Source organism: Trichosurus vulpecula, chromosome 4 (assembly GCF_011100635.1).
Source record: "Trichosurus vulpecula isolate mTriVul1 chromosome 4, mTriVul1.pri, whole genome shotgun sequence".
Taxonomy (NCBI): Eukaryota; Metazoa; Chordata; class Mammalia; order Diprotodontia; family Phalangeridae; genus Trichosurus; species Trichosurus vulpecula.
The window spans coordinates 127,585,047-127,611,256 of NC_050576.1; the positions used below are offsets into that span (position 1 = coordinate 127,585,047).

The following is a 26,210-nucleotide window of genomic DNA, read 5'->3' on the forward strand; positions in this document are numbered from 1 at the left end:
CCCCGCCCCCCGAGTTAGGTTGCGTCGGCCCCGCCTCCTCGGAGGGGCCGGGAGGAGCCTTCGGCGGCCATTGTGATTGAGGCACCTGAGCCTCGGGGAGGAACCCAACGAGTTGTTCCTCCTTGGGTCTTGACTTAAGGGAGGGGCCACAACCCGACTCCCGGAGCCCTAAAGTGAGGCAGAGGGGCTGCGCGGGCCACCGTAGCAACGATCTCCAAGGACGCGGGTTTCCGCCCGGTTGTTTGCCATGGCTGCGGGGGCCACGTGACCTTGGCTCAGTATCCCGAGTCCCGTTGCTTTTAGTCTCGAGGGTACCGACATTGTCTCTGCTTCCCCGGAATAACTGCTTCACGGTTCTCTGAGAAGCCCGGTGAGTGTGACGTGTCTATTATTAGTTTTCCGTTTCGGGACCCGCCCCCCACCCCCACGTCCCAATCATTGAAGCCCCCCTCCCTATCGACACAAGCGGTAAGGATGGGGTGTCTTTAGAGAAACTCTTTCCTTTTCTCCTGCCTCCAGTCAGGAAACCCCCTCACTTTGGCTGCACTCCTCACTCCCAACCTTTCCAAGAGCCACTTTACACACCAGGCTCCCAAGAGCCGGTTGTCTAAGGCTTGAAAGGCATTTGACAGCCCTCCTAAAGGTTCGCGAACGATGATATCGGCTTGCAGTAGCTTTCCCCTGCCTTCCGCTGTAGATGCTCTCGACTTTAGATTGGAGAGACTCCGCGGCTCCTCCCTACTTTCTCTGTGTCCAGCTGTATGGGTTGGGGGGGCGGGGGGAGGGGGAGATGGGTGGGAAGACAGTGTACCTCCCTATCGCGCAGGCGCAACTTGTCTAGCTTGTTGAGGGTGTGGGAGGAGGAAGAGGCGAGTAAGCCGGAAGTAGCCCAGCACTCAGGTGAGTTGGATACTTTGTGGGGCGCACCCTGATATATTTCTGCCCTTTATCCACCCCCCCCCCCTGTCTTGTCCATTGGGGAAGCTCTTCCGGGGTCCGAGCGTGATCACAGAAACGGGGACAGATGCGTTGACTTCAAAGACTACCCCACACCAACTGGCTCGTCCAGACAATTTCCTGGTGACAGACGAAGGATTGGGGAAGTTCTGGGGAGACTGAGGCAGGGAATCCTCATTCCTTCGTGTAAGCAGGGGCTTTTTTAGTGCCGTCGACTCTCTGCATGAAGCTAGTGGATCCCCTTCTCGGAATAATGCGTAAAGTGGGATTACAAAGAAAGGGGATTAGATTGAAATAGTGGTCGAAGCCCAGGTTAAGAACCTCTTAATTAAAAGACTATGTTTTGTACATATTCCTCCAAGATTTCACCTGAAATTGAAAGAAGCATTCATTTTATTACAGCCAAATGTATACATAGTAGGAGTGCATATTTGTATTGCTAAAACATGAAATCTTACACAGTTAAGTTGTAGGTGAGAGTTCTCTATGTTGTTAGTGGCTAGTGAGTTGGAAGTTCCCAAAGGGGATGATTCAAGTGTTTTTTAAGTTATGAACAATTTTTGCTTTTATTGGGGAAATTAAAATTTGTTCAAGAAACTTTCTACTTTTAAAAAAGCATATTTTTATAAACCAGATTTTAGTTTAAGTCTCGTATTCCATGACTCTTGTTGACTGACTGGAAAAGGTGTTGGGAAGGTACTTTTCCTCTCATTAGGTAATAACCCTTTCCCAAAATGTCCTATCATAAAACTACTGGATAAATACCATAATCACCGAGTAGTAGTTTGCAGTAGTCATGTAACTTACTGGGTAAATTCAGTGGTAAAAAGATGCCTGTGAATTTTACAAAAAAATCTTAATTTTAAACTGACTAGGAAAGCTTGCAAATTAGAGGAACTCTGTCCTCTTAATTTTAACTTCTTTGTAAATCTTGACTTTCATTAATTGAATTTGTTTTGTTTGAAGTTGAGTACACCTAAAGGATCCTATGCAGGTGGATAAAGGATAGTGATCCTTTAAAAAAAATATCTCTGGAGAAGAAGATTCTGCTCAGAAAATCATTCTAATGTCTTGAAATTTTTTTAAGAATAGGAGTGTCTGAGGTCCACCTATATTACATCAGCTTAGGTTTCTTTCCTCCCAGAGAACATCTGTTCACAGATTACCTGCCTCTCTTTGATATTCAATCAAGTAAAAAGTTAAATTTAAAAAAAATACTCATTTTCAGAGATGGATATTTTCATTCTGGCATGGAATAATCTGGAAAGGCAGTGTAGTGCAGTGGCTGACTCCAAGTCATGACCTAGGTTTAACTCCATACTTAATTGTGTGACTTGGGGCAAGTTACATAAGATCTCTGTGCCTCAGTTTCTTTATATTTGAAATGAGGGGGTTAGACTAGATGCCTTTAAGGTCCCTTGCAACTCTTTATCAATAACATATACTGCCATTTAAGAATGAATATGTCTACAACCATATAGGATAAATAGCTAACTAAAGATAAAAGGGACATCAAGGCTCTGTCTTACTAGAGGGAAAAAAGATAAGTTGAGATTGAAACTGTTTGGTTCATGAACTTTATCTTTAGACACTATTGCAAATGGTAAAAGTAATGCAGATTAGTATCCTTGCTTTCTAATTCATTTTGTACAGCACTTTAGTGTGGTAGGAAGTATACTGGTCATGGAATCAGTCAGGAGCTATGGATTTAAATCCCTTATCTTAAACTTAACTCTGTGATGTTTGGCAAGTTAGAGCATTATAGAATCAGTCACTTACTCAGCCTCATTGTCCTCATCAGTAAAATCAGAGCAATAACATTTTCACCATCTAACTTACCAAAGTATTAAGAAGAAAGCATTTTGTAAATTTAAAGTGGTGTATAAGTGAGTTCTGGGGTTGTTTTTAAAACTCGGCCATAACTGGTGGGCCAGTCAATAGTTATTTCATCTTAATAGCAATTAGAAAATTATTGATTTTTAACATTTAAATATTTTGTAGTGAGACCAACTGAAGTGCACACTTCTGAATCATGGATTTATTGATAAAATGTCTTCTGTGCACTACTTCCTGGACTAATTTCAAGATAGCTGTTGGTCATGCTCCCCTTTACATTCTTCATTGCCAGGGAATCTTTTAGACATATACTTCAATTGTTCAGATGATAGAATGTAGAAGTCAGTCTTTTAAAAATACTAGTGCATTTAGGTATTTAGGTTTTTCATTTTTTTTTTAAATCATAGACACAATGTATATAAGATTTGGGAAGAATTTTTTTTAAACTCAATTTGTTTTAAATGGTGGTAATCTTTATTATTGCTACTACAAGGGAAAATGTTTATCATAGAGAAAATATAAAGATTTGTATGCCACCAATGAGATACATGAAAAACAGTTATGGAAACTGCTCTTTCCTATTGGAGGCTAAATTTAAATCAAAACAGTAATATCTGATCTGTTGTTATAGGTTATTTGGGAGAACATTCTCCATCTAACTGTTTGCTTTTGCTTCCTACAGCAGCCATAACTGGATTATGTAAATTCAATATTACTTTGCAAACTACAATTGATATAGGACAGGCTTCCAACAAATTTTGTGTAGACTCAATGTCTTTTTAATAGAAAAGCATTTCAGAAATGTGTATTGTAAACATGAAAAACAAATAACACATATTTTTAATTTTCATTTTAGAACTAAAAATGGTTATAGAGTTCACTTTATGAAATATTTTATCATAAACATTCAGATCTATACTTTTTTTTTTCTCCTGGGTGTTTAGGTTTCTTTCACATAGATCTATAGAAAACATCTGGGGAAAATGACACACTGGTTTCATCGGAACCCACTAAAAGCCACTGCTCCTGTCTCCTTTAATTATTATGGTGTAGTAACAACTCCTGCAGCTTCAAAAATTTGCAAGTAAGTTTGAATCAGATCCACCATTTCTTGAACTACTATGCTTTGTTTGTTTTCCTCTGCTAGGTGCTGTGGACAATATGGAGTAATATGACATGTACTTACCTTCAATGATTGTAGCTTAGTTGGAGAGACAACATGTGAAAAGTTAAACTCCCACATCTTAAAATTTTATACCTTTAAGATCTTTTTACACTTTGCCAGAATAGTTAAATTATATTACCAAAGCTAAATTAAACAGAAGAAAGCAGTGCAAAAGATGTCACAAATCAGCATGTGACTAATTTACCAGAGACAATGTATTATGAGTTGAGAACAGAGCTTTAAAGTAATCTGAGAAGGAAGTCTTCATGAAAAAATAGAGACTTTAATTAGGTTTCAACTGGGCAGAGAGGCAGAGATTGGGCATTCCAGGTTTAGAAAAAGTATGAGTCAAGTGATTGAGTGTCAGACTTGAAGTCAGGAAGACCTGAATTCAGATGTGACCTCAGATGCTAGCAGTGTGACCCTGAGCAAGTCACTTAACCTCTGTCTCAGTTTTGTCACCCCTAGGAACAAATGACCAAATTGTCACAGAGGTTTTACAGCCTCTGTTAACTCTTAAAAAAAACCAGAGAGCTCACACAGATTATCAAAACCACAGTTAACTCTAACAAATAATAACAAATAAAATAAAAACAAAGAGGCAACAGTGGTTATAAGGAAAAAGCTTTCTTTCTTCAGTTGGAGGAGGGAAACTAGACACATGTGCTGGGGCCTCCTCTAATACCAAAGAGATCTGCTTTAGTGTGGGCCAGTCTCAATACTTATACCAGTGGCTACGCAGTGAACTATAGCCCTGACAGTGGAGGGGAACAGCAACAATGAGACAAGTTTGGTTCACAGCAGGACTTCATGACTGAAACATGGGTACTACAGGGGCTTGTCCAAGCTCAGGGACCACCTGCTGGTGCTGGTGTGAAACAACTCTGCGATTTTGCTGTGGCTGAGATCATCCAGAGGGTGAGCCATAAAGGATTGTTATGCCAAGCTCAGGGCACAGCTTGCTTGCCGTGCCTTAACTCTGGAAAACAGAGTGTCTCCTGGTAGTTAAAAGAGAGGAGTGGTCTTGGCATGGGGATCCTGACAGTTTCCTTAATGTAAAATGGAAGTAATGGCACCTACTCCCAGGGTTGTTGTGAAGGTCAAAAGAGATGGTAATTGTAAAGTGCCTAGCACATAGTAAGTGCTGTATAAATTTGTTAGCTATCACTATGTTGCAGGGTCAATTAATTAAGTGGACCAACTTTGTTGGAGTCTGTAGCAGCCAGCACCCTAGCATACCCAGTATGGCCTGCTAGCACAGGTTCTTTAATCTGTTTTACTAGGAAAGATAGCTTTTTAGGGGTCAACAATCTTCTTCAATTACATTCATTAGTTGAGGGGAAAAGTCAGCACCCTAAACGTCAGAGAAAATACAAGCAGAGAAATTAGAACAACAGACAGGGCTCTGACTGCCTGAATCAAATCAATATTGCTAAAAGCTTTACATACACCACTGGATTGAGAGAGCGTTTATATCTGAGCAGTCGTGGGAGGGGAGGTGTGGGGGAGGGCCTGAGAGCCACAGTGCTGAACATACGACTACTCAGAGTCTTGACCAGGGAATCACAAGGTCCTTCTCATAAGTGAACCCCCAAAGCAAAATACCAGCCCAGAGTATATATAAACCTCTCAGAGCCAGAAGGCATCACAACCAAAAGGTATGCCTTCCTACACGCAAGCCTCCCCTAAACAAGCTTCTCTTAATAGGCAGGGAAGATCTTCATATCCCATTAACATTATAGTCATAAAGAGAGTAGTTGTGGATAAGTTTGGAAAAGTAGTTTGGTGCTAAATTGTGGAGAGCCTTAAAGGTATAAACTAATATGGTTGGACTTGTAGTTAACAAGGAGCCTTTTAATAGAAAAATATTTGGGTGAAAGCATTGTTTTAGAAAGGCCAATTTAATAGTAATATGTGGGATGTTGATATAGGATTGACTTGGAGGTGGGAGAGCAAGCAATGTGCTAATTAGGAGGTTGTGGTCTAGTTATGAGATGATAAAGACCAGGATTAGGGAGGTGGCAACAGGAATAAAGTGGAAGAGGTCTTCTAAGAAGTATTTACAGAGGAAATCAAAAGGACTTGAGGAGTCAAACAACTGAAGTTTTGCACCTGACTAACTAGAAAAATGATGATTCTAATAAATAGAAATAGGGAAATCAGAAAGAGGATCTTGTTTTGTAGGTCAGCATAGGGATATAAGTACTTGATTGGAAATCAGGCCTAGTTCTAGACAAAAATCCACGACTTAGTTGTTGTTCAGTTGTTTTCAGTCAGGTCTTGGCAGAAATACTAGAGTGGCTTGCCATTTCCTGCTACGGCTCATTTTATAAATGAAGGAACTGAGGCAAAAAGGGTGGCGCGAGTTGCCCAGGGTATTAAGTGTCTGAGGCCAGCTTTGAACTCAGGAATTTGAGTCTTCCCAACTCCAGGTCCTACATCACTGCACCACCAAATAGGATCAATTAAACATATACACAGAATCAATCTGATCATTTCAGTTCTAGAATCCTGATTCTATGTTGAGCTGTATAATTACACTGCATCCATCTTAGTTCAGTCCCTTATCACCTATTGCTTAGATTACTGAAACATTCTCCTCATCAGTCTCCCTATCTCATGTTTCTTCCCACTCCAGTTCTTCTTCTCTGCTGCCCCAAGGTGATTTTCTTTAAGGATCAATCTAAACACATCACTCTTCTACTCGATAAACTCTAGTGGCTCCATATCTTCTCTAGAGTTGAAATGACCTCTGAGGTCCCTTTCTGCTCTGAATCTGTGTTCCTATAACAGAGACTTGAAGAACACCTGTAATTGAGGATAGAAGAAGGAAAGGGGTTCCAGAAAACAAGCTCAGAAGGAATAATGAGCTTGAAGAGGTAGAATATTGTAGAAGTCAAAGAAAGAAATTTCAAAGGTAGTCATTGGTGTTACAGTGCAGATAGTGCCATGTAAATGTATTTCAGTCCTCGAAAAATCATTACTGTCAAAATCATCCCCAGCAGTCAATTGCTTTCTGAAACAAAGTTTCATACCATTATTCTTCTAGTGGTTTGTGGTTGTGAGCTATGGAATATTATGGGCTTTAGAGAATTAAAATTTTAAGCATTACCCAAATGATAGTGAAGAGATGTTTGATGGACCGGAAGAGGCCAAAACATACTACAAATTAGTGATTGTACAAGAGAAACAGCATAAGAAATGTCATCAGAGGAATGTATGACCAGAAAGAAAGATAAGGCCAGTCATGTAGCAGATGCAAGAAATAAGCAGTTGATAGCTGAAAAGCTCCAGTGGTCTTTGTGCATTGTCAGGAGGAACAAAAGAAGCCCTTTAGGATATTGTTGAACTTCCTGCTACAGATTTACAGGTAGACATGGACAAATCAGCTAGAATGGACGGGCATGAAGGAATTGAAATTGTTGTCATTGGAGGCATCTGCAATCACAGATGCATTAGAGTATTTGTCAGTTATAAATAGGAGTCTTTAAAATGTCCCTGAAGTACAAGACTCAACAGAGCCGTGTATATTATCTAAAATTAAATCAGCAGTACGTTGTCAACATGACATCTTGGCAGTAAAATTCTTTTTGTTTAATTAGAACTGTTTTTTTATCTTTTTTGAATGGTTAGATTCCTTTTATATATATTTGAGGATATTAAATTATAAGTTTAATTTATTTCTATTGTTGGCCAAAAAACCCCAGATTTCTTGGGAGATAAGATTCACAAGATTTCATATATGAGAACAAGCTTTCTCTCTTTTTGAATTGATGGATTTTTAAGTACTTTCATATTGTCCACTTTTCCTTAGACGTCATAATAGAGCTTACTTAATTTTACTCTCTTCCCTATTCTCCAAGTGATTTGAGATCATCAAGGGCACGACTGCTTGAGTTGTTCACTGATTTGACCTGTAATCCAGAAATGATGAAGAATGCAACAGATTCCTACTTTTCTCTTTTGCAAGGTTAGATGTTTAAAGTTTTACTAATATGTGCTGAATTTTTTCTGTTTGTTAAAAGCAAATATTATAATGTCCATTTTCTAAATGTATAATTCTTGGGCCTTTAAAGATTGAATTTTTTATTCTTCTGATGGAGGTTGTGGTTGCATTTCAGAGGAATGGTAAGATAGGAAAACGAGGTTATTTAAAACACTACTATTCTTACTCTTTGAGTGTTCAGATTTAAGTTGCCAGAGAAAGGTAGATAAGATAGAGTGAGCATTCTATGTGTCAGGTTCTGTGTTAAGCACTGAGGATACAAATTCAAGCAAGCAAGATAGACTTGTTCTCAAGGGACTTACATTCTAGTGGGGAGTATAATACATGAATGCATGCTGGGAAGCTGTGCTGGGGATGGAAGGGTACCTGTGTTGGGGCATGGTGAGGAGAAGGCCAGAAAGAACCTAGGCCCCAGTATATCAAGGCAAAAGCTCACCCCTTAGAGGTGGGGGATGTAGTGGTGGGAGCCTAAGTTTCTGGTGAGGTGGAAGTGGTCAGAGAGTAAGGCCAGGGTGAGGAAACAACTAGGAATTTGTGTGGAGAAGACAAATATGAGCATAGTGCCATTGAAACTATGGAATAGATTATGTATGTTTTGGTGGCTTCTTGCTGATATCCATCTGAATATTTTAATTTCTTTGTTATAAAATATCTGAAGTTCTTTAAAACTAAAATTTTTTAATTTTATTTTTTTCAGGTTTCATAAATTCATTGGATGGCTCTACCCAAGAAAGCAAGTTGAGATATGTTCAAAACTTTAAATGGACTGATACATTACAAGGACATGTTCCAAGGTATATCATGCTAAGTTAATCTAATGTTTATAACTGATTAGCTGGTTAGTAAATCATAGGCACTACATTTTGGAAAACAAATGTAGAAAAAGAAAAAATGAAAATCTGAACAAGTTTTTTTTTAATATCCTAGGGAATTTTTTAATCACAATATTTGAATTTAACCCATTGCACCTCACTGTTAAGAAAAATATTTCATTCACTTAGATAGATTTTACCCACATGAAAACTGAAAAAAATGTTCACCTTCACTTTATCAAAAGGATGACTAATTCTTAATTAAAAAAAAGGTACTAACATGCAGAATAAGGATGTAGGCATTTGAACTCTCCACCTTAACTATCTGATCTTATGTGTAAGAGTAAAGTTGAAAGTCTCTCTCTTCATCTATTCATTCTACTTCTTTTTGAGAGGGAGCTCTAGAGAGTTGGTCCCTTTACTCTCTTAAGTTCCCCTCCAGCGAACCTTCCCACACAACTAGTCTTTGTTCGCTGTTCTTGCCTTCTTTCTCTCCAGTGTTGAGATTCTCCAGCATCAGTGAGGGATTCCATATCGTTCCTCAACAATTAAAATCTGTTATTTTATTATCAAGAATTTATTTATGTTAATACATTTTCTACTTTATTCCTTATTATTCCCCTTCATGCATTCTACATTTTAGCTAAGTAACTGCTAGCTGTTCCCTTAAATTAACATTCTGTCTCCTGCCTCAGTGCAGCTGCATATGCAGTCCTCATGCGTTTCCTACAGTCTTTCCTCATTTCTGCCTGTCACAGGTTTTATCTTCCATCAAAGCTTAACAAAGATGCTATCTCTAGTGATAAGCTTTCCTGATCTTCCCCTCTACTTGCTAATGTTCTCTCCTACAAAATACCCTGTATTATATTTTCCTGTATACATGTTGTACTCACCTAACCTTGAAGGTAAATGTTAACTACATCATTACTGTCATTATTATTATTATTTTATACCACAAGTGCTTCATACATAGTATGAATGAATGAATGAATGATCAGAAAGCTTTAATTGCTTACTATTCGCAAAACGTTGTGTTAAACTCTGGGGATAGAAACTGAAAAGCACAGGTAGGCATTTAATATGTGTTTACTGAGTAGCATTGAAAATTCTTAATTATAACAAGGTGATTGTTATAGAAAATTAGCTCTTTAGGGGACCTTGGAGATAATATCTTATATTTGAAATTGTTCCAAAACAAACTATACTATCTTAACAAATGAAGAAAGAAATTGAATAACAACCTTCCTTGGCCATAGCCTGTTCTAATAATTTAACAATTGATCTTTCTTTATGTCTAATCATTTTATTTCATTTTTTGGTCTTCAGTGGAAAGAAAAATTTTTATGTTGCCTTATATTTAAATGCCTGTGTTATGTCATTAACAGGAATATGTATGAAATAGGTTGTCAGGTAGAAGTGACATCTTTAGAAAATTTCCAGCCATTTTTAGAAGAGAAGCTACTTAATTTACCCAAATTTTAGGGTCCTGGGGGTAGAGTGGGGTGGTGAGTTTGGTACTAAGGTATTTTCAGGCTCTGAATCTATGATTTTACTCATTTGGCATATATTTCATCACCATTAAGTTGTTTAAATTTGCATATATATGTGAAATCTTCCCTGGTTTCTCTGAAACTATTCATTTTACCTACTGTGAACAGAAGGGGCAAAGAAAGTGTGCAGATGTGTATATATATATATTATTAATTTTAACATAGCCAATGTTATTTTCAGGACCTGTAATGCTTTCTTGTTAAACAATGCAGATTATTTCCAAATAGAGATGTTTTAAATGCTAATGAGTGAAATGTTAGTCCCCTGATTGGAATGCTTGCTTCTTCATCAATCTAAATCCTGTCCATCCTTTGAGGGTTCAACTCAGGCCCAGTTCATGAAGCTTGTCTTGAGAATCGTTCTTTTCTGAACTGCTCAAGATAGGGTTATTTTCAGTTCGTTACTCTGCCTTTCCATCCTTCCATATCCAATTAGTTGCCTAATCTTGTAAATTCTACCTTCATAACTTCTCTCAGATATATACCCTTTTCTCTACTCACCTAGCCACCTCTAATCCTCCCCCGCTCCGGTTCAGGCCCTCATCACTTCTTGCCTAGATGATACAGAGTATCTTTCACCACGCTTGTTCTCCCTGGCTCAAGTCTCTTCCCCTCCAGTCCACTTTCCATTCTCCACATAACTTTCAAAATTATATTTCTAAAGGACCTCTGACCATGTCATTCCAAATAAACTTCAGTTACTTTCTCTGGGATCAAATACAAATTCCTTTGGCATTTTTGAAGTCCTTCATAGTCTGGCTCCAATTTTCTTTCCCAGCCTTTTTATATATTACTCTCTTTCATGAACCCTTTGGTCCAGCCAAACTGGTTCTCTATGACTAGTTAGGTGGCAAACGCTACCTACTACATGAGGCCCTTCTGGGTTTTCCAGCTGCTGGTTCCTCCATTTACCTCATATTTATTTTATTTGTGTTTTGTATGTATTTACATGTATATTTGTTGCCTCTGACAGAGTAGTAATTCTTGGAGGGCAGAATTTTTCTTTTTGTGGTTTTGTATCCCCACTGCCTAGCATAGTGCCTAGAACATAGTAGGTATTTAATAAATGCTTGTTCATTAATTGTCATTTAACATATATTTTCATATATAGTTGTCTTATCTTCCTAACTAGATTATATGGTATCACCTACAATGCCTAGTAGACATTCAAAATAAATATTTGTTGATTGATAGTATACTAAGTAATCATATTGAAGCTGTTTTATGCAGATAAACTTGATATATATGAGATGACCAAATTAATGAAAGTATGTTTAATTTTAGTGCCCAGCAAGATGCTGTGTTTGAGTTGATTTCCATGGCTTTTAATGTAGCCTTATGGTATACCAAATATGCATCAAGATTGGCTGGAAAAGAAAAGTAAGTGTGAACAGAAGGGGTAAAGAATGTGTGCAAATGTGTATATATGTTATTAATTTTAACATAGCCAATGTTATTTTCAGGACCTATAATGCTTTCTTGTTAAACAATGCAGATTATTTGCAAATAGAGATGTTTTAAATGCTAATAAGTGAAATGTTAGGCCATAATATGCAGGGAAAGAACAAGGCCAGAATTTCTGTAAATAATTATTTTTATTGATTAAAAAATATTCTTTGAAAACTAAAAAGAAGAATTAGTATGACTGGTGTCATTATGTTTTAGCATAACAGAAGATGAAGCAAAAGAAGTTCATAAAAGCCTAAAAATTGCAGCTGGGATTTTCAAACATTTGAAGGTACCAAAATATATTTTTTCTTTTGATAGTTTTCTCACTTTTTGAAGCTTTCTAAATTTTTTGTTAGTGATGAGATCCAAGAAATTTGTTTTGTTATTTTAGATATATTGGTAATTGGCCCTTTATTTTATAGTATTATTTTGCTATAGCATAGCTACCTACCTTTTGCCTTTTTATATAGTGAAATGTGAACTTAATAAGTAGAATAGCTTTAATCATAATATATTATTTTAATTACCCCTGGTAGGGTGGGGATGAAAAAAAATGGGAACATGGCCTTCATTTCTGCTTCATCTTGAGCCAGAATGTTCAATACTAATAACCTTGCTCTTGCAACTTCCTTGGTGTCAGAGATCCTTCAGATCCCTGGAACTTTCTGATGTAGTTATCATGCATTATTGGTGTACATTTTCATTTTATCCCTGTTATTAGACTTCAGTCTCCAGGAAGGCAAGGACATTGTTTTATCCAAAATTTGTATCTTCCCCCAATGCCTAAAACTATGTATACAGAAGGCCTTTAATAAATTTTTATAGTATTGTATCTGCAATTTGATTATATTATTTACAGTAGCTATTTTGTAAGTTTGTTGTGAGAAAGGACCCTATTATATAAAGGTGATCTATCATTTACGTTCTTGGTGTGAGATGTTACAACAGGGATAAAACCTATAATTGTACGTGGTGTTTTTCATATGATTCTCTTTTAGATGCTTTTTTTTCATTGTATATTTAGTTTTCTTAATTGTCTGAAAGTATAATTCAGGATAACATACAAAAGTTAACTTGGTTATATTACCATTTTGGCTAAATGTTTTCCAACAGGTATGAGTTACATACATAAGCATTTCATAATACCCCCTTGATTTGAATCAAAAATTATTTGGGGCTGTAGTTGCTATTCTACTAGTATATGGTTTGTGAAACTCTTGTAATTCTTTATGTGTTCTGGCCGTTACAGCTGCTCTATTTAGCATAACTTTAATTTGCCCTTGAAATTTCTAGCAAAGCCCCAAATTGAATGTTTCACCTCAACTTCTAGAAGTATCATTAGCTTAAAAATTTTAAATATAACATTAAATGGCTGAGAATAATTTGGATTAAAATAAAATTTGGTATTTATTTTGCTTTCTCTTAGGAAAACCATATTCCCAAACTTATCACACCTGCAGAAAAAGGCAGGGATTTGGAAGTTCGGCTCATAGATTCCTACATTATTCAATGTCAAGCTGAAGCTCAAGAAGGTATTCCCAAATGTCACAATGTAGCGTTGAATTTCTGAGAAATTAATTTTCTACAAGTACATTTATTTTGCAATTCAGCTACATTGTCCAGAAGATAACTGGTTCTGAAAGATCTGTAGTCAAAAAGCAATTTTTTTCTTTTTAATACCTTTTGGCCTTATTGGTTTCTAACAAGACTCTCCTTGGCTACACAAAGTGAAAGACTTCTGGGTTCTTTTGAGGAAGGTCTTTGACTTTATCCCACTTCTTCTGTAAGAGTGAAAAACCACTCTCACTCTTCTCTTCTTGTTTGCCCTCCTTTCTTCCTCCCTCCATTTCTGCTCTTTGCATCTGCTTTTTCCTGGGCTCTCTAGATATGCCTACAGGCAAACATGCAGCTTATGAGGGCTAGAGCTTGTGCTAGGGGCTTTCTTGATCCATTTCTAATTCTTTCTTAGGAATAGTTCTTCGTATGTCTCAAAGTTACTACTTAATGCAAAGTCACATTTCTTAGAACATTTGGGGGATTTGGCTCTGTACTACTGAGCTCAACAGTTTCTGCATGCTGGTGCTTTTGTTTTCAGTAATTTACATTTTTCACATCATAGTTGTTATATAACAAATTCTTATTCTAGGTCTTAAAACTTTAGTAATACAGACCTATAGTTCTACTCTTACTATGTATCCAAATTGAACTTGTGTTCTGTTGTGATTCTTAATATAGGGGTACATTTTTTTTCTTTTTCAGTTACAATTGCTCGAGCAATTGAACTCAAACATAATCCTGGTCTAATTGCTGCACTGGCATATGAAACAGCCAATTTCTATCAAAGAGCTGGTGAGTTTTAGGTCCATTATTGTGCTCCTTAGCCATCAGATGTCCAAGTTTTTCTTCCACTGATTTAATTAGAGGAACTGTTGTAAGCCATTCATCAGACAGGCATCTATGTAGATTGATTTACTTAAAAGTAGAATGTGATCCAGTGTAATTACTCACAGTTAAGAAGCAAGAAGTGCTCCTGTGAATGGAAGTGGAATTTTATCCCAATGAAATGGGAAATGCTAGACTCTTTCCAATAGCATCTCGCTATACAGTGTTAACACTTCCCAAATTGCTCTTGTAGTCAGTTCTCCATAGATTGTCTCACACAATAGTATGAGGTGGCTAACGCCTGTCAGCCTTACTTTGCAGCTGCTGAAATGGTCCAGAGAAGTTTAATGTTTTACTGGATTAGTCCCACTAATTGGTTTCAGATGAATTAAAGTCACCAAAGTAGTGTGAAAAAGGGCTGTTCGTGTGAGTTGTAGGAGTTTTAAAATGAGAACAAGACTAGATCTGTTTCTCGTATCCATTTCAATTCCTACATTTGATGGTAAAGGCCTAATCAAATGAGTGATTACACAGTTAATCAGCATCTCTCACTAGGAAGAAAAAAGGAGAAAACCCATGTGTAAGACCCATATGTGCAAATGAAATGTACTAAATTATTCTTAATTAAATTATTCTCAATTGAGGCCAGAGGAAGGCTAGGGATGGGAAGTGTGCTGCAGTCCCCCAAATCTGTATCCTGATTGGGGTGGTGGTACATAGAATGATTCCCTTTTTTTTCCTTTGCTATAGGAAAGGTCCCATTTCTGATGTATTTTAGATTCTCTCTTGTTCTTCATGGATTCCAGGGTAGTGATTGATGGGGAAACAACATGTTATCTGTTGTCTTCACTTACAGATCCAGGCTTTAGGATTTTTGATTGTTGTAATTAGTTGAAAGGGCAAAGAAGGGAGAAAGAGAAGTTAAAAGAGATTCTGACTCATCCCTTGGCTGACTTTGGGTTTGTTCATAAAGGAGCTTGCGGTTAGGGGCTCATAAAAGTAGCAAATGTGCCAAAGTTTTAATCAGCCAACAATTGTTTATTAAGTACTACTTATATTTAGGAACCAAGAATACAAATACAAAGATTGAACGAATTTTTACTCTCAAGGAGCTTACATTTTAATATGGAAGACAAGGCACTGTGTTAAGTGCATTACAAATATCTCATTTAACAACCCTGCAAAATAGGGTTCTTGCCGAGCGAAGGCCATTTTGGCTGGATCACAGAGACTAAAAGACCATAATATGTAATGAGGCCAAAAGGAAAGGAGAGAGAATGACTGAGGGCCAGTAGACAAAGCTACCATGATTTGAATAGAGGAGGAGATGTTGCTGTGTGATGTTGGCAAAGTGAAAGTCTGGAAATGGCAGAGGGGAGCAAGGAGTACTTCAGCTCTCCCTTCAAGACCAATGTGTCTGGGGTTTGAGGGAAGATACAGTGTTGGAAATGTCGACCAAGAATGCAGGGTCCTCTGGGTGAGACAGATCTCTTTGAGGGCAAGTAAATTGAAGGAGCGTTAGAGAAGGAAGACCAAAATGAAAGAAGTTTGTTCACTCTGGAGTAGTAATTCTAGAGGATGTAGTGCAAGGGAGTGAGCAGAATTAGAATGGGACATGGATAGTGTGGAGTTGGGGTAGGAGTAGGGTGGGCATGAGAAAAGAGGTTGTGAGGTTGAGGGCAGTTTGTACCTAGATGGTGGGTGATTGATTGTTTACAGGAACAGAGAGACAGGTGGGAGTTTGTTAGCTGGAAGGATAAAGAAGTGGCAGATGAATAATAACTCTCACTGCCTTGAAGGGATGTTGACCTCATAGACTCTTAAGGTTCCATATAGTTTTAAAAACATGCTCCTGTGATTTTACTTGCTCCTTCTTGGGGCTAGCTGAGTCAGAGGAGAAGGGGGAGTGGTGTTTCTGGAGATACCTATACACATACCTTAAAAAGAGCCTGAACTGGGGGAAGGAGGAAAGCAATTAGTAGTATAATCAGGTCTTCCTAGGTGGTACAAGGTTTGTTTGTTACCTAAATTTCTGGTTTAACTCTTAATTTTCCTTTGTCAATTTCCAGACTCAGCATGGGAACAGTGGACAGGTTAACATTCACTCAGGGTCTTCTGTTCAGTACTTCCTATATTGGGGTGTTTTGCATCTGTGTGATAGGCCAGCAGCCAGTCGTCCACAGGTAGAATAGGTCCTAACAGACATGATCAAGGTTACAGTGCTAGTAAAAGTGTTGGAACTAGGACTAGAACATAGTCTTCTGACTCCTGGTGTGTTCTTTTCACAAGTGTTGTTTTTTGTCTTTGGACTTTTCACATAGTAGATGCTTAGGAATTGTTGAGTTCAATTAGGTTGGCAAAGTTAAAAGACAGTTGTTATGCTTTAGGAATGAGTATTGGATTTTACTGAATTTTATATTTGTCTCTTGCATCATTTTACAAAATTTTAGGTAACGATAACACCATAGCTTGCGTAATGATTTAAATTTTTCAAAGCCCTTTCATATCTGTTATCTCTATTTCACAGATGAGGAAGCTTAAATTCAAGGAGGTAAAAAACGATTTGCCCAATATCATAGAGGCAGTAAGTAGTACCAGAACTATCCAGCTCCAGATGAGGCCTTTTCACTGCTAGTCTAGTGTACTTTCCAATTCCTGACTGCCTGGGTCCACACTCTTCAATAGAGAAAACAATCATGGGATTGGTCTCATTGGCTATCTTGGCTGTGCTTGAAAAAGAATGGTTTTAGGGTTTATTTCAAATTTACAAATCAGTCTTAATTTTTAAACTGGAGTGATGATAGTAATTGAACTCTTCGGAAGAAAGGAAAATCAAAGATTCTTGTCAATCAGAGAAGTTATGTTTTGTTTTATAAATGTAATTTTAGATCACACTTTATCCAGTTTGGAGCCTACATATACTCTTAAATGGAGAAAATACCTTCACTTGAAAATGTGTTTTTATACAGCTTATGTAAGTATTTATTTAACATTATATAATGTTAAAATGTTGTTCCCACGTTCACATTTGCTATTTGTGAGAACATTTGATTAATTCTAGTCTAGTTCAGGACAAATAGATATCCCTACTTAGCTTGTTCATTAATGATTTTCTAGTACAAACATTTAGTTTGACACAGACGAGGAAAAGTGAACTGCATGTGATCATCTACATCTTACCCCACCCTATTTTCTAGTCAGAGATATTTGTTCTCTTAATGTAGCTGGAGAAGTAGAATACTGTCATAGTCTATTGAGAGCCGATTTAAATCCTGAATAAAGAATTAATTGGTTTAACTGGTTTTGTTCCATGACATCCCACAATATCCCTTAAATGGATCTGAGTCAGTATGACATTTCTTACTAATGTAAGAATGCTTACTAATGCTTTCTTTGGTAACCTGTTCTAATTAGCCCTTCTCACTGAAGTTTAAGTTCATGTCCTCTTTCTCTTATTAAAATTAAACAATTACAAAGCCCTGCTCCAGTGCCCCCATCTTGGTATGGAAGTAGACCCTAAATTATTGAAGGCTATGCCAGCAAAGCATGAGCTTTCCTAGAGTCTGCCTGCCATTCCGGAAAGGCTTTGAGAATAGAGTCATCAACAAACAAGAGCATTGTCCTAAGTACAGAAAGGTTCATCGTCAGTAGGTTGGCTGAGACATAACAAAATTTTTTTTTATTATAACCATCATTTTAGTGCAAACCCTTCTGCTTGATGGCGATGATTGTGGTAGAAAAATGGGCAGAGGATGCTGAGAATCCCACAGTTTTAGATCATCTATGAATAGTCATTGATCAATAGACACTTCGTATGTATGATCTTTGTCCGTTGACCAACAAAATTGATGTGCTATTTATTGGAAGAAATAAACCGTACTTATGTAGATACATGAAACCAGAAGATTAAAGGAAGCTGTGGCTAAAGTAATGGATGGGATATAGCCTCTCCTTGGAGAAGTAAACAAAAGAGTTAGTGGAATGAGTTTCATTCTGTTCCCAGTGGCAGCAAGAAGCATCATTTCATGGGATGTTTTTATTCATCTTGTCTTGCCAATGAAGATCATTACAGCTTATATGCTTCTCAAGCTCTGAAGATTAAAAATTGGGGATCATGCAAAGGACAGTGGAGGAGTTGTGTAGTGGGGGCAACTAGGCTGTAACATATGAATGGAGTATGGGAAATTGAGTAAATTCATATTCAGAGAAGAAGGTGGACAAGTCATTTAATGAGAGCAAAGGATAACACATGAAGATCCTGAGTACTGCAGTGATACCTGTGAAATGTTTAAAGATTAAAAGAAGTTCTTTAGCAGATTTGGTAGATTTTCTGTGGCTGATCTATGGTATAAAATTAATAAATATCACATAGAATCAAAAGAGATGGATAGGTAACAGTTTGTACTGATGAAGGGAATCTGAGATTACAGATTTATTGAAGCCAAGATGAAAAATAGTTCAGTATCATTATTTATATAATAATTCTTGATATGCTTGAAGATATCTTTTGCTTTCTATTCCAACTGAATAACTACAATTCTTGTTTTTAAAGTAAACATTTGAAGTTTTTATTTAATTCTAATGTTCTGTTCCTTTCATCATTTTGGTTGGTTTTTCTTTAGACCCTCTGTCTTACCACATTTCTTATTCTTGACTGTGCTAAAAAAGTTGGAAAAACTCACCATTGTAAAAAAAAAAAAATCTTCTAGTATACCCAAATTTTAGGTACTGAACAAATACTTACTATATTGTAAGATATATGATTTATTCTTGTTGAACTTTTTTATTAAGATTACTTTGATTTCTATCTTCCACAAGTTTGTAAGGCCATTTTCAATTTGGTGTCTTTTGCTGACTTGATGAATTTCCTCCGCAATTCCTTCATCCTAATTATTTCTTTAATAAAATTTAAAAGTATTAAAACCAGTCTTGACACAGCACCCAGTATAACCTTCCTAGGTTGGTAATGAGCTGCTAAAAACCTCTTTGGGTTTGATCCTTCAGTTATGTACTTAATAGACTATATATTCCCTTTTTTGGGGGGATGAAAAATGTTAGAGTAGATTTTAAATAAGAAATGGTCATTGATCTTCTTCTCTGGCTTTATTTTAGAATCCCTCTTTAATCCTAAACTTCAACCAAGGAAATCTCTCTAGTGATCCTTGATAGCAGAGTTCTTTCTACCCTTCTAAGTATTTCCCATTACTGCATATTGTAAGAAAGTCCAGTCTTCCAATATTTATAGCATATTTTAGTGAACTTAGTCTTTGCTAAGCAAAGAATTTTAGGTTAATTCAAGTCCTTTACTGGGATAATAAAAATTTTCTATTATTTCTGAGAGGGAATTAAAAGCATAAAAGGAATTAGTATTTGAATAGACAAAGGCATTTTTATGTGACATATTTGAAATGTGAAAAAAGTAATATCTGTTGTTAAATGCCATTTGGGAAAAGCAGAAATGGGAAATCTTGTTTTTTCTTCCACCAGGCTTACTGCTATCATGGTCAGACTTTGCTGGCAAGTGATAAATGTGGCGAAGCAATCAGGTCTCTCCAGGAATCAGAAAAATGTAAGCTTTCCTGTCATAATATTATCTCCCTCAAAAGCTAGCTTTTTATATTTTTTTTGAGACAGTAAAGGGACCTTCAAATGGGCAGATGGGAATCTGGGAAGGGAATTTTCCAGAATTTATACAGAAAAGTTTGCCTCTAATGTAAAAAGAAAAATATATTGATACTTTTTATTTTTATATCACTGTCATATTCAAATATATTCTTTCCTTCATTCCATCCCCAGGGAACTGCCCCTTGTAAAAAAAAAAAAAAAAGGAGAAAAAGTGAGTTTTGTAAGACTGACACACACATCAAGCAAGTCAAAAAATAAATGCAGAGTTTAACACCCATAGGTCTTCACCTCTTAGTTTGTATCTCATTTCGTTGTTCTTAGGAATCTTGTTTTTTCATTTTACTAGGTAAATGAGAATAAGCATGAAACAATGAATTATAATCTAATAAACTTTACCTTCTTTTTATGTGCAGTTTATGTCAAGGCTGAAGCATTGTGCAAAGAATATGGAGAAACCAAAGGACCTGGAACAACAGCCAAACCTTCAGGACATCTGTTCTTTAGGAAACTTGGAAGTCTAGTGAAAAATACTTTAGAAAAATGTCAGAGAGAAAATGGATTCATGTGAGTGTAGATATCTATATATCAGAATCTTTGTTTTCTTTTGTATTTAATTAGGTTATACAAAAATGTGTTTGCATGTAGAGTAACTTTAATTTCTGTCTTAATTCCTTTTTTTTCTCTTGAAAATGCTTATTTTAAATTTTGTAACACCTGAACTTTTTGCATCTTCAAATTGTTCTGTTCCTTAAGTAATATGACTTTAGCTAAGAGAGAGGACATAATTCTAATTTACTAGAATGCCCCCAGACATCTATTCATCCACCTTTCCACTCATCTTATATCTACCTTTGTGTCTTATCTAAAGATAGAAAACCATTTTTTTCTCTCAGTCCTCTTCCCAGGCCTTATCAGGCTGACTCCCTCCTTTCATTTAAACAGCTTCTAAAACCCTACTTCCATCATGAATCCTGATCCATAAAGCACTACCACATTTCTCACTTTTAGAATTAACTGGAGAACAGTTTAATTATATATTTGCTATAGTTTGCTATACCTAGAATGTTTTTACCTTGGCCTCTATCTTTGATGTATCACTCATTTCTAATAAATTCAGCTAATGTTCATCAGTGATGACTAGTTAGTATGTGCTTCTATTGATATTTCATTGTTTATTTTGCCACCTCGTTAGAAACTATTAATTTGTCAAGAAAAAGAAAAATTCTAACTAAAACCTTTAACAGCCTTTGGAACCAAATACAGTTTGCCTGGTTTTAGGAAGCATCATTTTGATATTACTAAGAGCCTCTAAAGAACACAGCAGTCACTGTCAATCACAAGTCAGTCAAGGAACATTTACTAGTTGCCTACTCTGTGTCAGATGAGGAAAATCATGGAGTTGACTTTATCTCAGTAAACCATTTAGGTGAGGATAATCCTCTTTGGAATCAGCTGATACCCAGAAGATTCATTTTTAATAGGTGAAGAGAAGTAGTTGAGATGGGTCATCATTCACCCCTGGTTTCTTTTAAGGGAAACTTGGCACTCAATTATTGTTTAAATTTTCTTTTATAGCTATTTCCAAAAAGTTCCAACAGAAGCACCACAACTTGAACTCAAAGCAAACTATGGTCTTGTAGAGCCTGTACCCTTTGAATTTCCTCCTGTAAATGCACACTGGACACCAGAAATACTGTCTGCATTTGATCTCACCAAAAGGCCAAAGGATGATAATGTATGAGCTTTATTTTATTTCTTCCATTTCTCTTTTAAATTTAAGATAAGGATTATAGAGTTGTTATTTTTAATATCTTTATTTTCCCTGTTTGCAAAGATAGAGGTTTATCTGAGAGTAATGACTATTAAATTAGCTAATTTAGTGCTTTCCATTTGGAGCTATTCTAATATCCAGAAGGCTCTGCACTTTTTGTTTCGTTTTGGAAAAAATTTCTAGGTATTTGCTCCTGAATCCCTAGAAGTAAATATTCTCAAAGTAATATCTATCTTTTAAAAAAAAAGTCTCTAAACATTGCTTTAAGATGAAAAACAGGGGTGGTAGTAGTATCTTAAAATCTCTTAAAAGAATGGAATTGATAAGTATATGATTCTGTAATAAAGCTCCATACTTTACATTTACCATTTCATTGAAGATATGGTCTTAATTTTAGCATTCCAGGAAATAATCAAGGTGTAAAATATAGTACTATTCATTTATTTCTCAGTAGCTTTAGTGAACTTTGGTTTATAAGGGTGATGAAGTAAATGGAGTAATTGAATTTTGGCTTAAGATGATTAGGAATTTATGGGAAGGATTATTAGGGATCTGTGAAAATAGAAGTAGGAATGCTTTGTCATTTCATAGACATCTTACCTCTCTTGGGTTTGAGTTAAAACTCTTGCATAGTCAAAATAACTCTGTAAAATAGTCTTCCCTCTGTTTTGCTTAGCCACTTGCTGCAACATAAAGCACTTTTAATGACCTCCAAGTACTATGGGAATTTGTTATTTCCAAACTTGGAATCTCTGTGTCAGTGGCAGCTAGCTAGACTCTGGGCTCCTTAAGGGGAAGGGACTATTTAGCTTTTTGTATTTGGAGGCAGTTAATTGGCTCAGTAGATAGAGCACTGGGCCTAGATTTGGGAAGATCTGAGTCATTCAAGTCCTGCCTCAGATGCTTTCTAGCTCTGTGAAAATGTGGTGCCTTTAGAAAAACTGATTATTTTAGTTTCCTAGACCTGGCCTCCAATATTCATAACTCTTTGTCTTTCCCTCTAGGCCAAACCCAAACCAGAGGAAGAATTGAAACCAGTCAAAGAACCAGATATCAAACCACAGAAGGATAGCGGCTGCCATATTTCCTAGAAGACCATACGTAGAAACAAGGAACTCCTCTCTTAAGTGGATTGGCTTAACTCTGGGACTGGATTCTTTTTTGTGATTCCTCTGGAGCCTGAAGGATAATTTGCTTCTTTTCTTGCCTTCACTATGTCAACACTCACTTTTTTAATAGGGTTGGGGTTTTTTAGTGCTTTATTTCTTTATTTCCACTTTAGTCAAGTTGACAAGAACAGCTTTTATAGACCTTACTTTGACTTGAAGATATGGGAAGAGTTTTTTTTGGAGAACTCTAGAGTAGTAATAGGTCTCAGGTTAATATATTAAATTATAAAAAAGAATCATGGTTCTCCTTGTCACAACAAGGTTTGTTTTCATTTCTCATCTGTCATTGAAATCAGAGGAGAGGTACAGATAAGAGTTGACAAAGAAAAATCAGTTCTTACTTCCTTATGGTTATATTGCATCATGGGACAAACCTGTAACACTCCCAAGCCATTTATAATTTCTCACGTGAAACAACTTTCTTATAATGGAAGAATCTGAAAATCATTAGCAGCTAGGCTCCTTGATAAATATTTGCTTAAAATTAATATTTTTAAAACCAGAATTTCAGTGTACATGTTGGAACATTAAGATAACACTTAATTTTATCTCTAGTTGACTAAACATAGGCTTTGCTTCTTTTCTTGAGCTGAATATTTATTTTCGATCCCTTTTTAGAGAGCTTATGTGACTTAAGGAACTAATTTGTGCATACCAAGCTTTATATATCTATATGAAAGAAGGTAAAAAAAAAATTATTCCTTGGAAATCATACACCATGTAACAATGCAGAAAATTTTTAGAAGCTTGAAAAACTACCTCTTTGGAATTACACTGGTTACCCTCTATTTCCCTTTCAAAGAAGTGTCCAAGTCAGTGTTTTTGGTTTCAGACTTGAATATTTTCTCTTTTCATAAGGCATTCATCCTGTCAGAATGAATGAATAAAAAAGCATTAATTAAGTGCTCACTACCCATTGAGCACTGTGCTAAGCACCTTTGAAGATACAAATTAAAAAAAAAACAGTCCCTACTCTCCAGGAGCTCACACTTACTGAAGGAGACAATAAATAAAAGAAAGTGCTGCTTCAGGGCAGAGGAAAAGGTCTGGAAGTCCTGAGGGTGCAGTAACAAGGTGGATGATATAGCCTGGAGGTCCTTAGGTGTGTCAGGAAATCAGATGACTGCCCATGGGTCTGTTGGGCATGTTGCAAAGACTGACATCATGCCCTGCGAGACCTTAGTATTGCTTTCAGCTAGAGGATATTGCAGAACCGAGAGAGCAAGGAATTAGGTAAGAGGTGAAATATCTGTAAACTAGAGAGCTCCAAGCAAGGCAAAGTTAGTGTATCTAAGCGATGATGTTTAAGCAAATTGTCAGTCGTTGAAATTTAGACATAGAAGAAGGCTTTAGAACTGGATCATTTAGTCTAATTCCTTCCTTCGTAGCATTTGATTATTTTGCAGTTTTCGCACTTTTACTAAATGGTGCATCACTAAATACATTTACAAAAGCCTTTTTGGTTTTGAACTGTTTATGTATCTCTTACTTTGGGAAAATTACCAGAGGTTTAATGTAAGCCATACTGACCACATGGTAGTCTTGCATATATCACTGACTGTGGTAGTCAAGCCTAACACTAACATTTGCTGTGCTCTGCACATAGAAATTTTTCGTGTATTTTATGTATTAGTGCATTTCTCCCTAGTTTTTTCAGTTTTCATATTGAACGTTTTATATGATTCCTCCTCCCATACATAAAATAACACCCAGTGCTTTTCATTTCTTTTTTATAAGATATTGTAAATACCAAGATTAATGATTGACAGCTTTTTAAGGGGTAGAAAGTGAATATCCTCTTTAAAGTTGACATACAGCTAGAATCTTCTATCATAAAATTTCAAAATCATGTTTGGAGATTTTTTAAAAATAAAGGTGAAGAGATTGCATGAAGATTAGACATATACATTGTATTAGCTGTTCCACATAATTGTCTGATTTCAGCCAGTTCTGGTCTTCTATTACTGTCCTATACTGAAAGCATTGATTCTATAGGCAGTTCCTGTCCCACTCACCTTTTTTTAAGAGGAGAGATTTTACAAATCAAGTTTCCTTAGTTCTATTTCCCATTAAATATTTATGCTTATACTAAGTTAATAAGATACCTAATGTGCAACAAAATCATGATTTTTTCACAGTAAAGTTTTTAAAAGATACGTATGTGTATGTACATATTGTAGTCATTGTATCAGTTTAATGTCATGCGCTGTTTAATTCTGTTTTAATTACATATGTCTACATGCACTCTTTGATACGAGTATTCATCTGCCCATCTTGGTAGAATTTGGCCTGGGTCTATAGCTGATATTAATATGTAGCATATGTAATATGCAGTATTCTGAGCATATGGTCAGAAAGAAAACTTACCATCATCTCTCTACAATGTTGTGCAACAAACTTTGCACTTTACAAACTTAATATTGCATTTCCAGTGATATGTGAAAGTGTTTGTAATTATTCCTTTCCCTTTATTGTACTGATTACATAAGAATACAATTAGTGTTCAGATGAAAATATCTTTAGTGTATGTTTTACTCTCTTCAAAAAATAAATTTGTAGTGCCACCTTGGATGATATTAATCTCTGTGCCTGAAGACTTAGATTTTTGCTTAACTCATTAGTCTTAGTAACATGTTTTAATAGAGTATAGGGTTGAAAAGAGTTCATGCTAATAATCAGAGGAGCTTATTCAATCACATATGAAGCCTAATGAGGCTAGTGCTTGTTTTGCCTTAAAAGGTGTGTATGAGATGCTGCCATTCTTAAATTTTTTGTATTTTCACAGAGCATAAATTTATTTCTCGATAAATTTTGAATCTTTTAACAGGGCAGACCATCTCATTCCCACTGCACCATAGTTGATATGGAATATCTGTAGACAATTTAGTACATAAAGAGAAAGCAGTATGAAGTCTTGGGGGCCAAGAACAAAAAATACCAAGAAAACATGAAAGAACTTTGATTTTAAGTAAGATATCTAGAGAGTTGAAAATTTGTCACTGGTTACCTTTCTTATTGGAGGAGGAGGTCCTCCAGCACCTCCCTTCCTGCCTAGTTGGCCAAAGAGCAGGCCCAATCTCTGCACCAGCCAGTTGACCCTCCAATGGGTCATACGATGTTTCAATCATGTCCGACTCTTTGTGGCCCCATTTAGGGTTTTCTTGGCAAAGATACTGCCTTTGAAAGAATACTGGAGTGGTTTGCCATTTCCTTCTCTAGGTCATTTTACAGATGAGGAAACTAGGCAAACAGTTAAGTGACTTGCCCAGGGTCACACAGTAAGTGTCTGAGGCTGGATTTGAACTTGGGAAGATGAGTCTTCCTGACTTGATGTTAGCACTCTCCACTGCGCCACCTCACTGCTGCCTGACACAGAATTGTTGCTTAATAAATGCTTGTCAATTGAGTCTAAGTCCCCTTCACTCTTTAAAATAAAAAAATCCTACCAACAGCAATGGAATCAATTTTTAGGCTTTTCCTTCAGTAGA

General features: G+C 36.5%; 1 protein-coding gene across 1 annotated transcript; it reads left to right on the forward strand.

The window, feature by feature from the left end:
- Positions 1-21: 21 nt before the first annotated feature.
- Positions 22-25,302, forward strand: BROX (BRO1 domain and CAAX motif containing). Its single transcript, XM_036755418.1, has 13 exons — positions 22-370; positions 3,738-3,877; positions 7,822-7,928; positions 8,662-8,758; positions 11,611-11,706; positions 11,992-12,064; positions 13,202-13,307; positions 14,035-14,124; positions 17,046-17,131; positions 19,645-19,726; positions 20,196-20,346; positions 21,358-21,517; positions 22,558-25,302. Exons 2-13 carry the CDS (start codon positions 3,777-3,779, stop codon positions 22,642-22,644), a joined length of 1,236 nt encoding a protein of 411 aa, XP_036611313.1. The 5' UTR covers positions 22-370; positions 3,738-3,776; the 3' UTR covers positions 22,645-25,302.
- The last annotated feature ends 908 nt before the right edge of the window (positions 25,303-26,210 follow it).

Bases quoted from the DNA above. Each gene is read 5' to 3' on its own strand.
- BROX (XM_036755418.1), top strand. From the start codon at position 3,777: ATGACACACTGGTTTCATCGGAACCCACTAAAAGCCACTGCTCCTGTC. The intron at 7,929-8,661 runs GTTAGATGTTTA...TATTTTTTTCAG, and splicing joins CTACTTTTCTCTTTTGCAAG to GTTTCATAAATTCATTGGAT. The intron at 19,727-20,195 runs GTAAGCTTTCCT...TTTTATGTGCAG, and splicing joins TCTCCAGGAATCAGAAAAAT to TTTATGTCAAGGCTGAAGCA.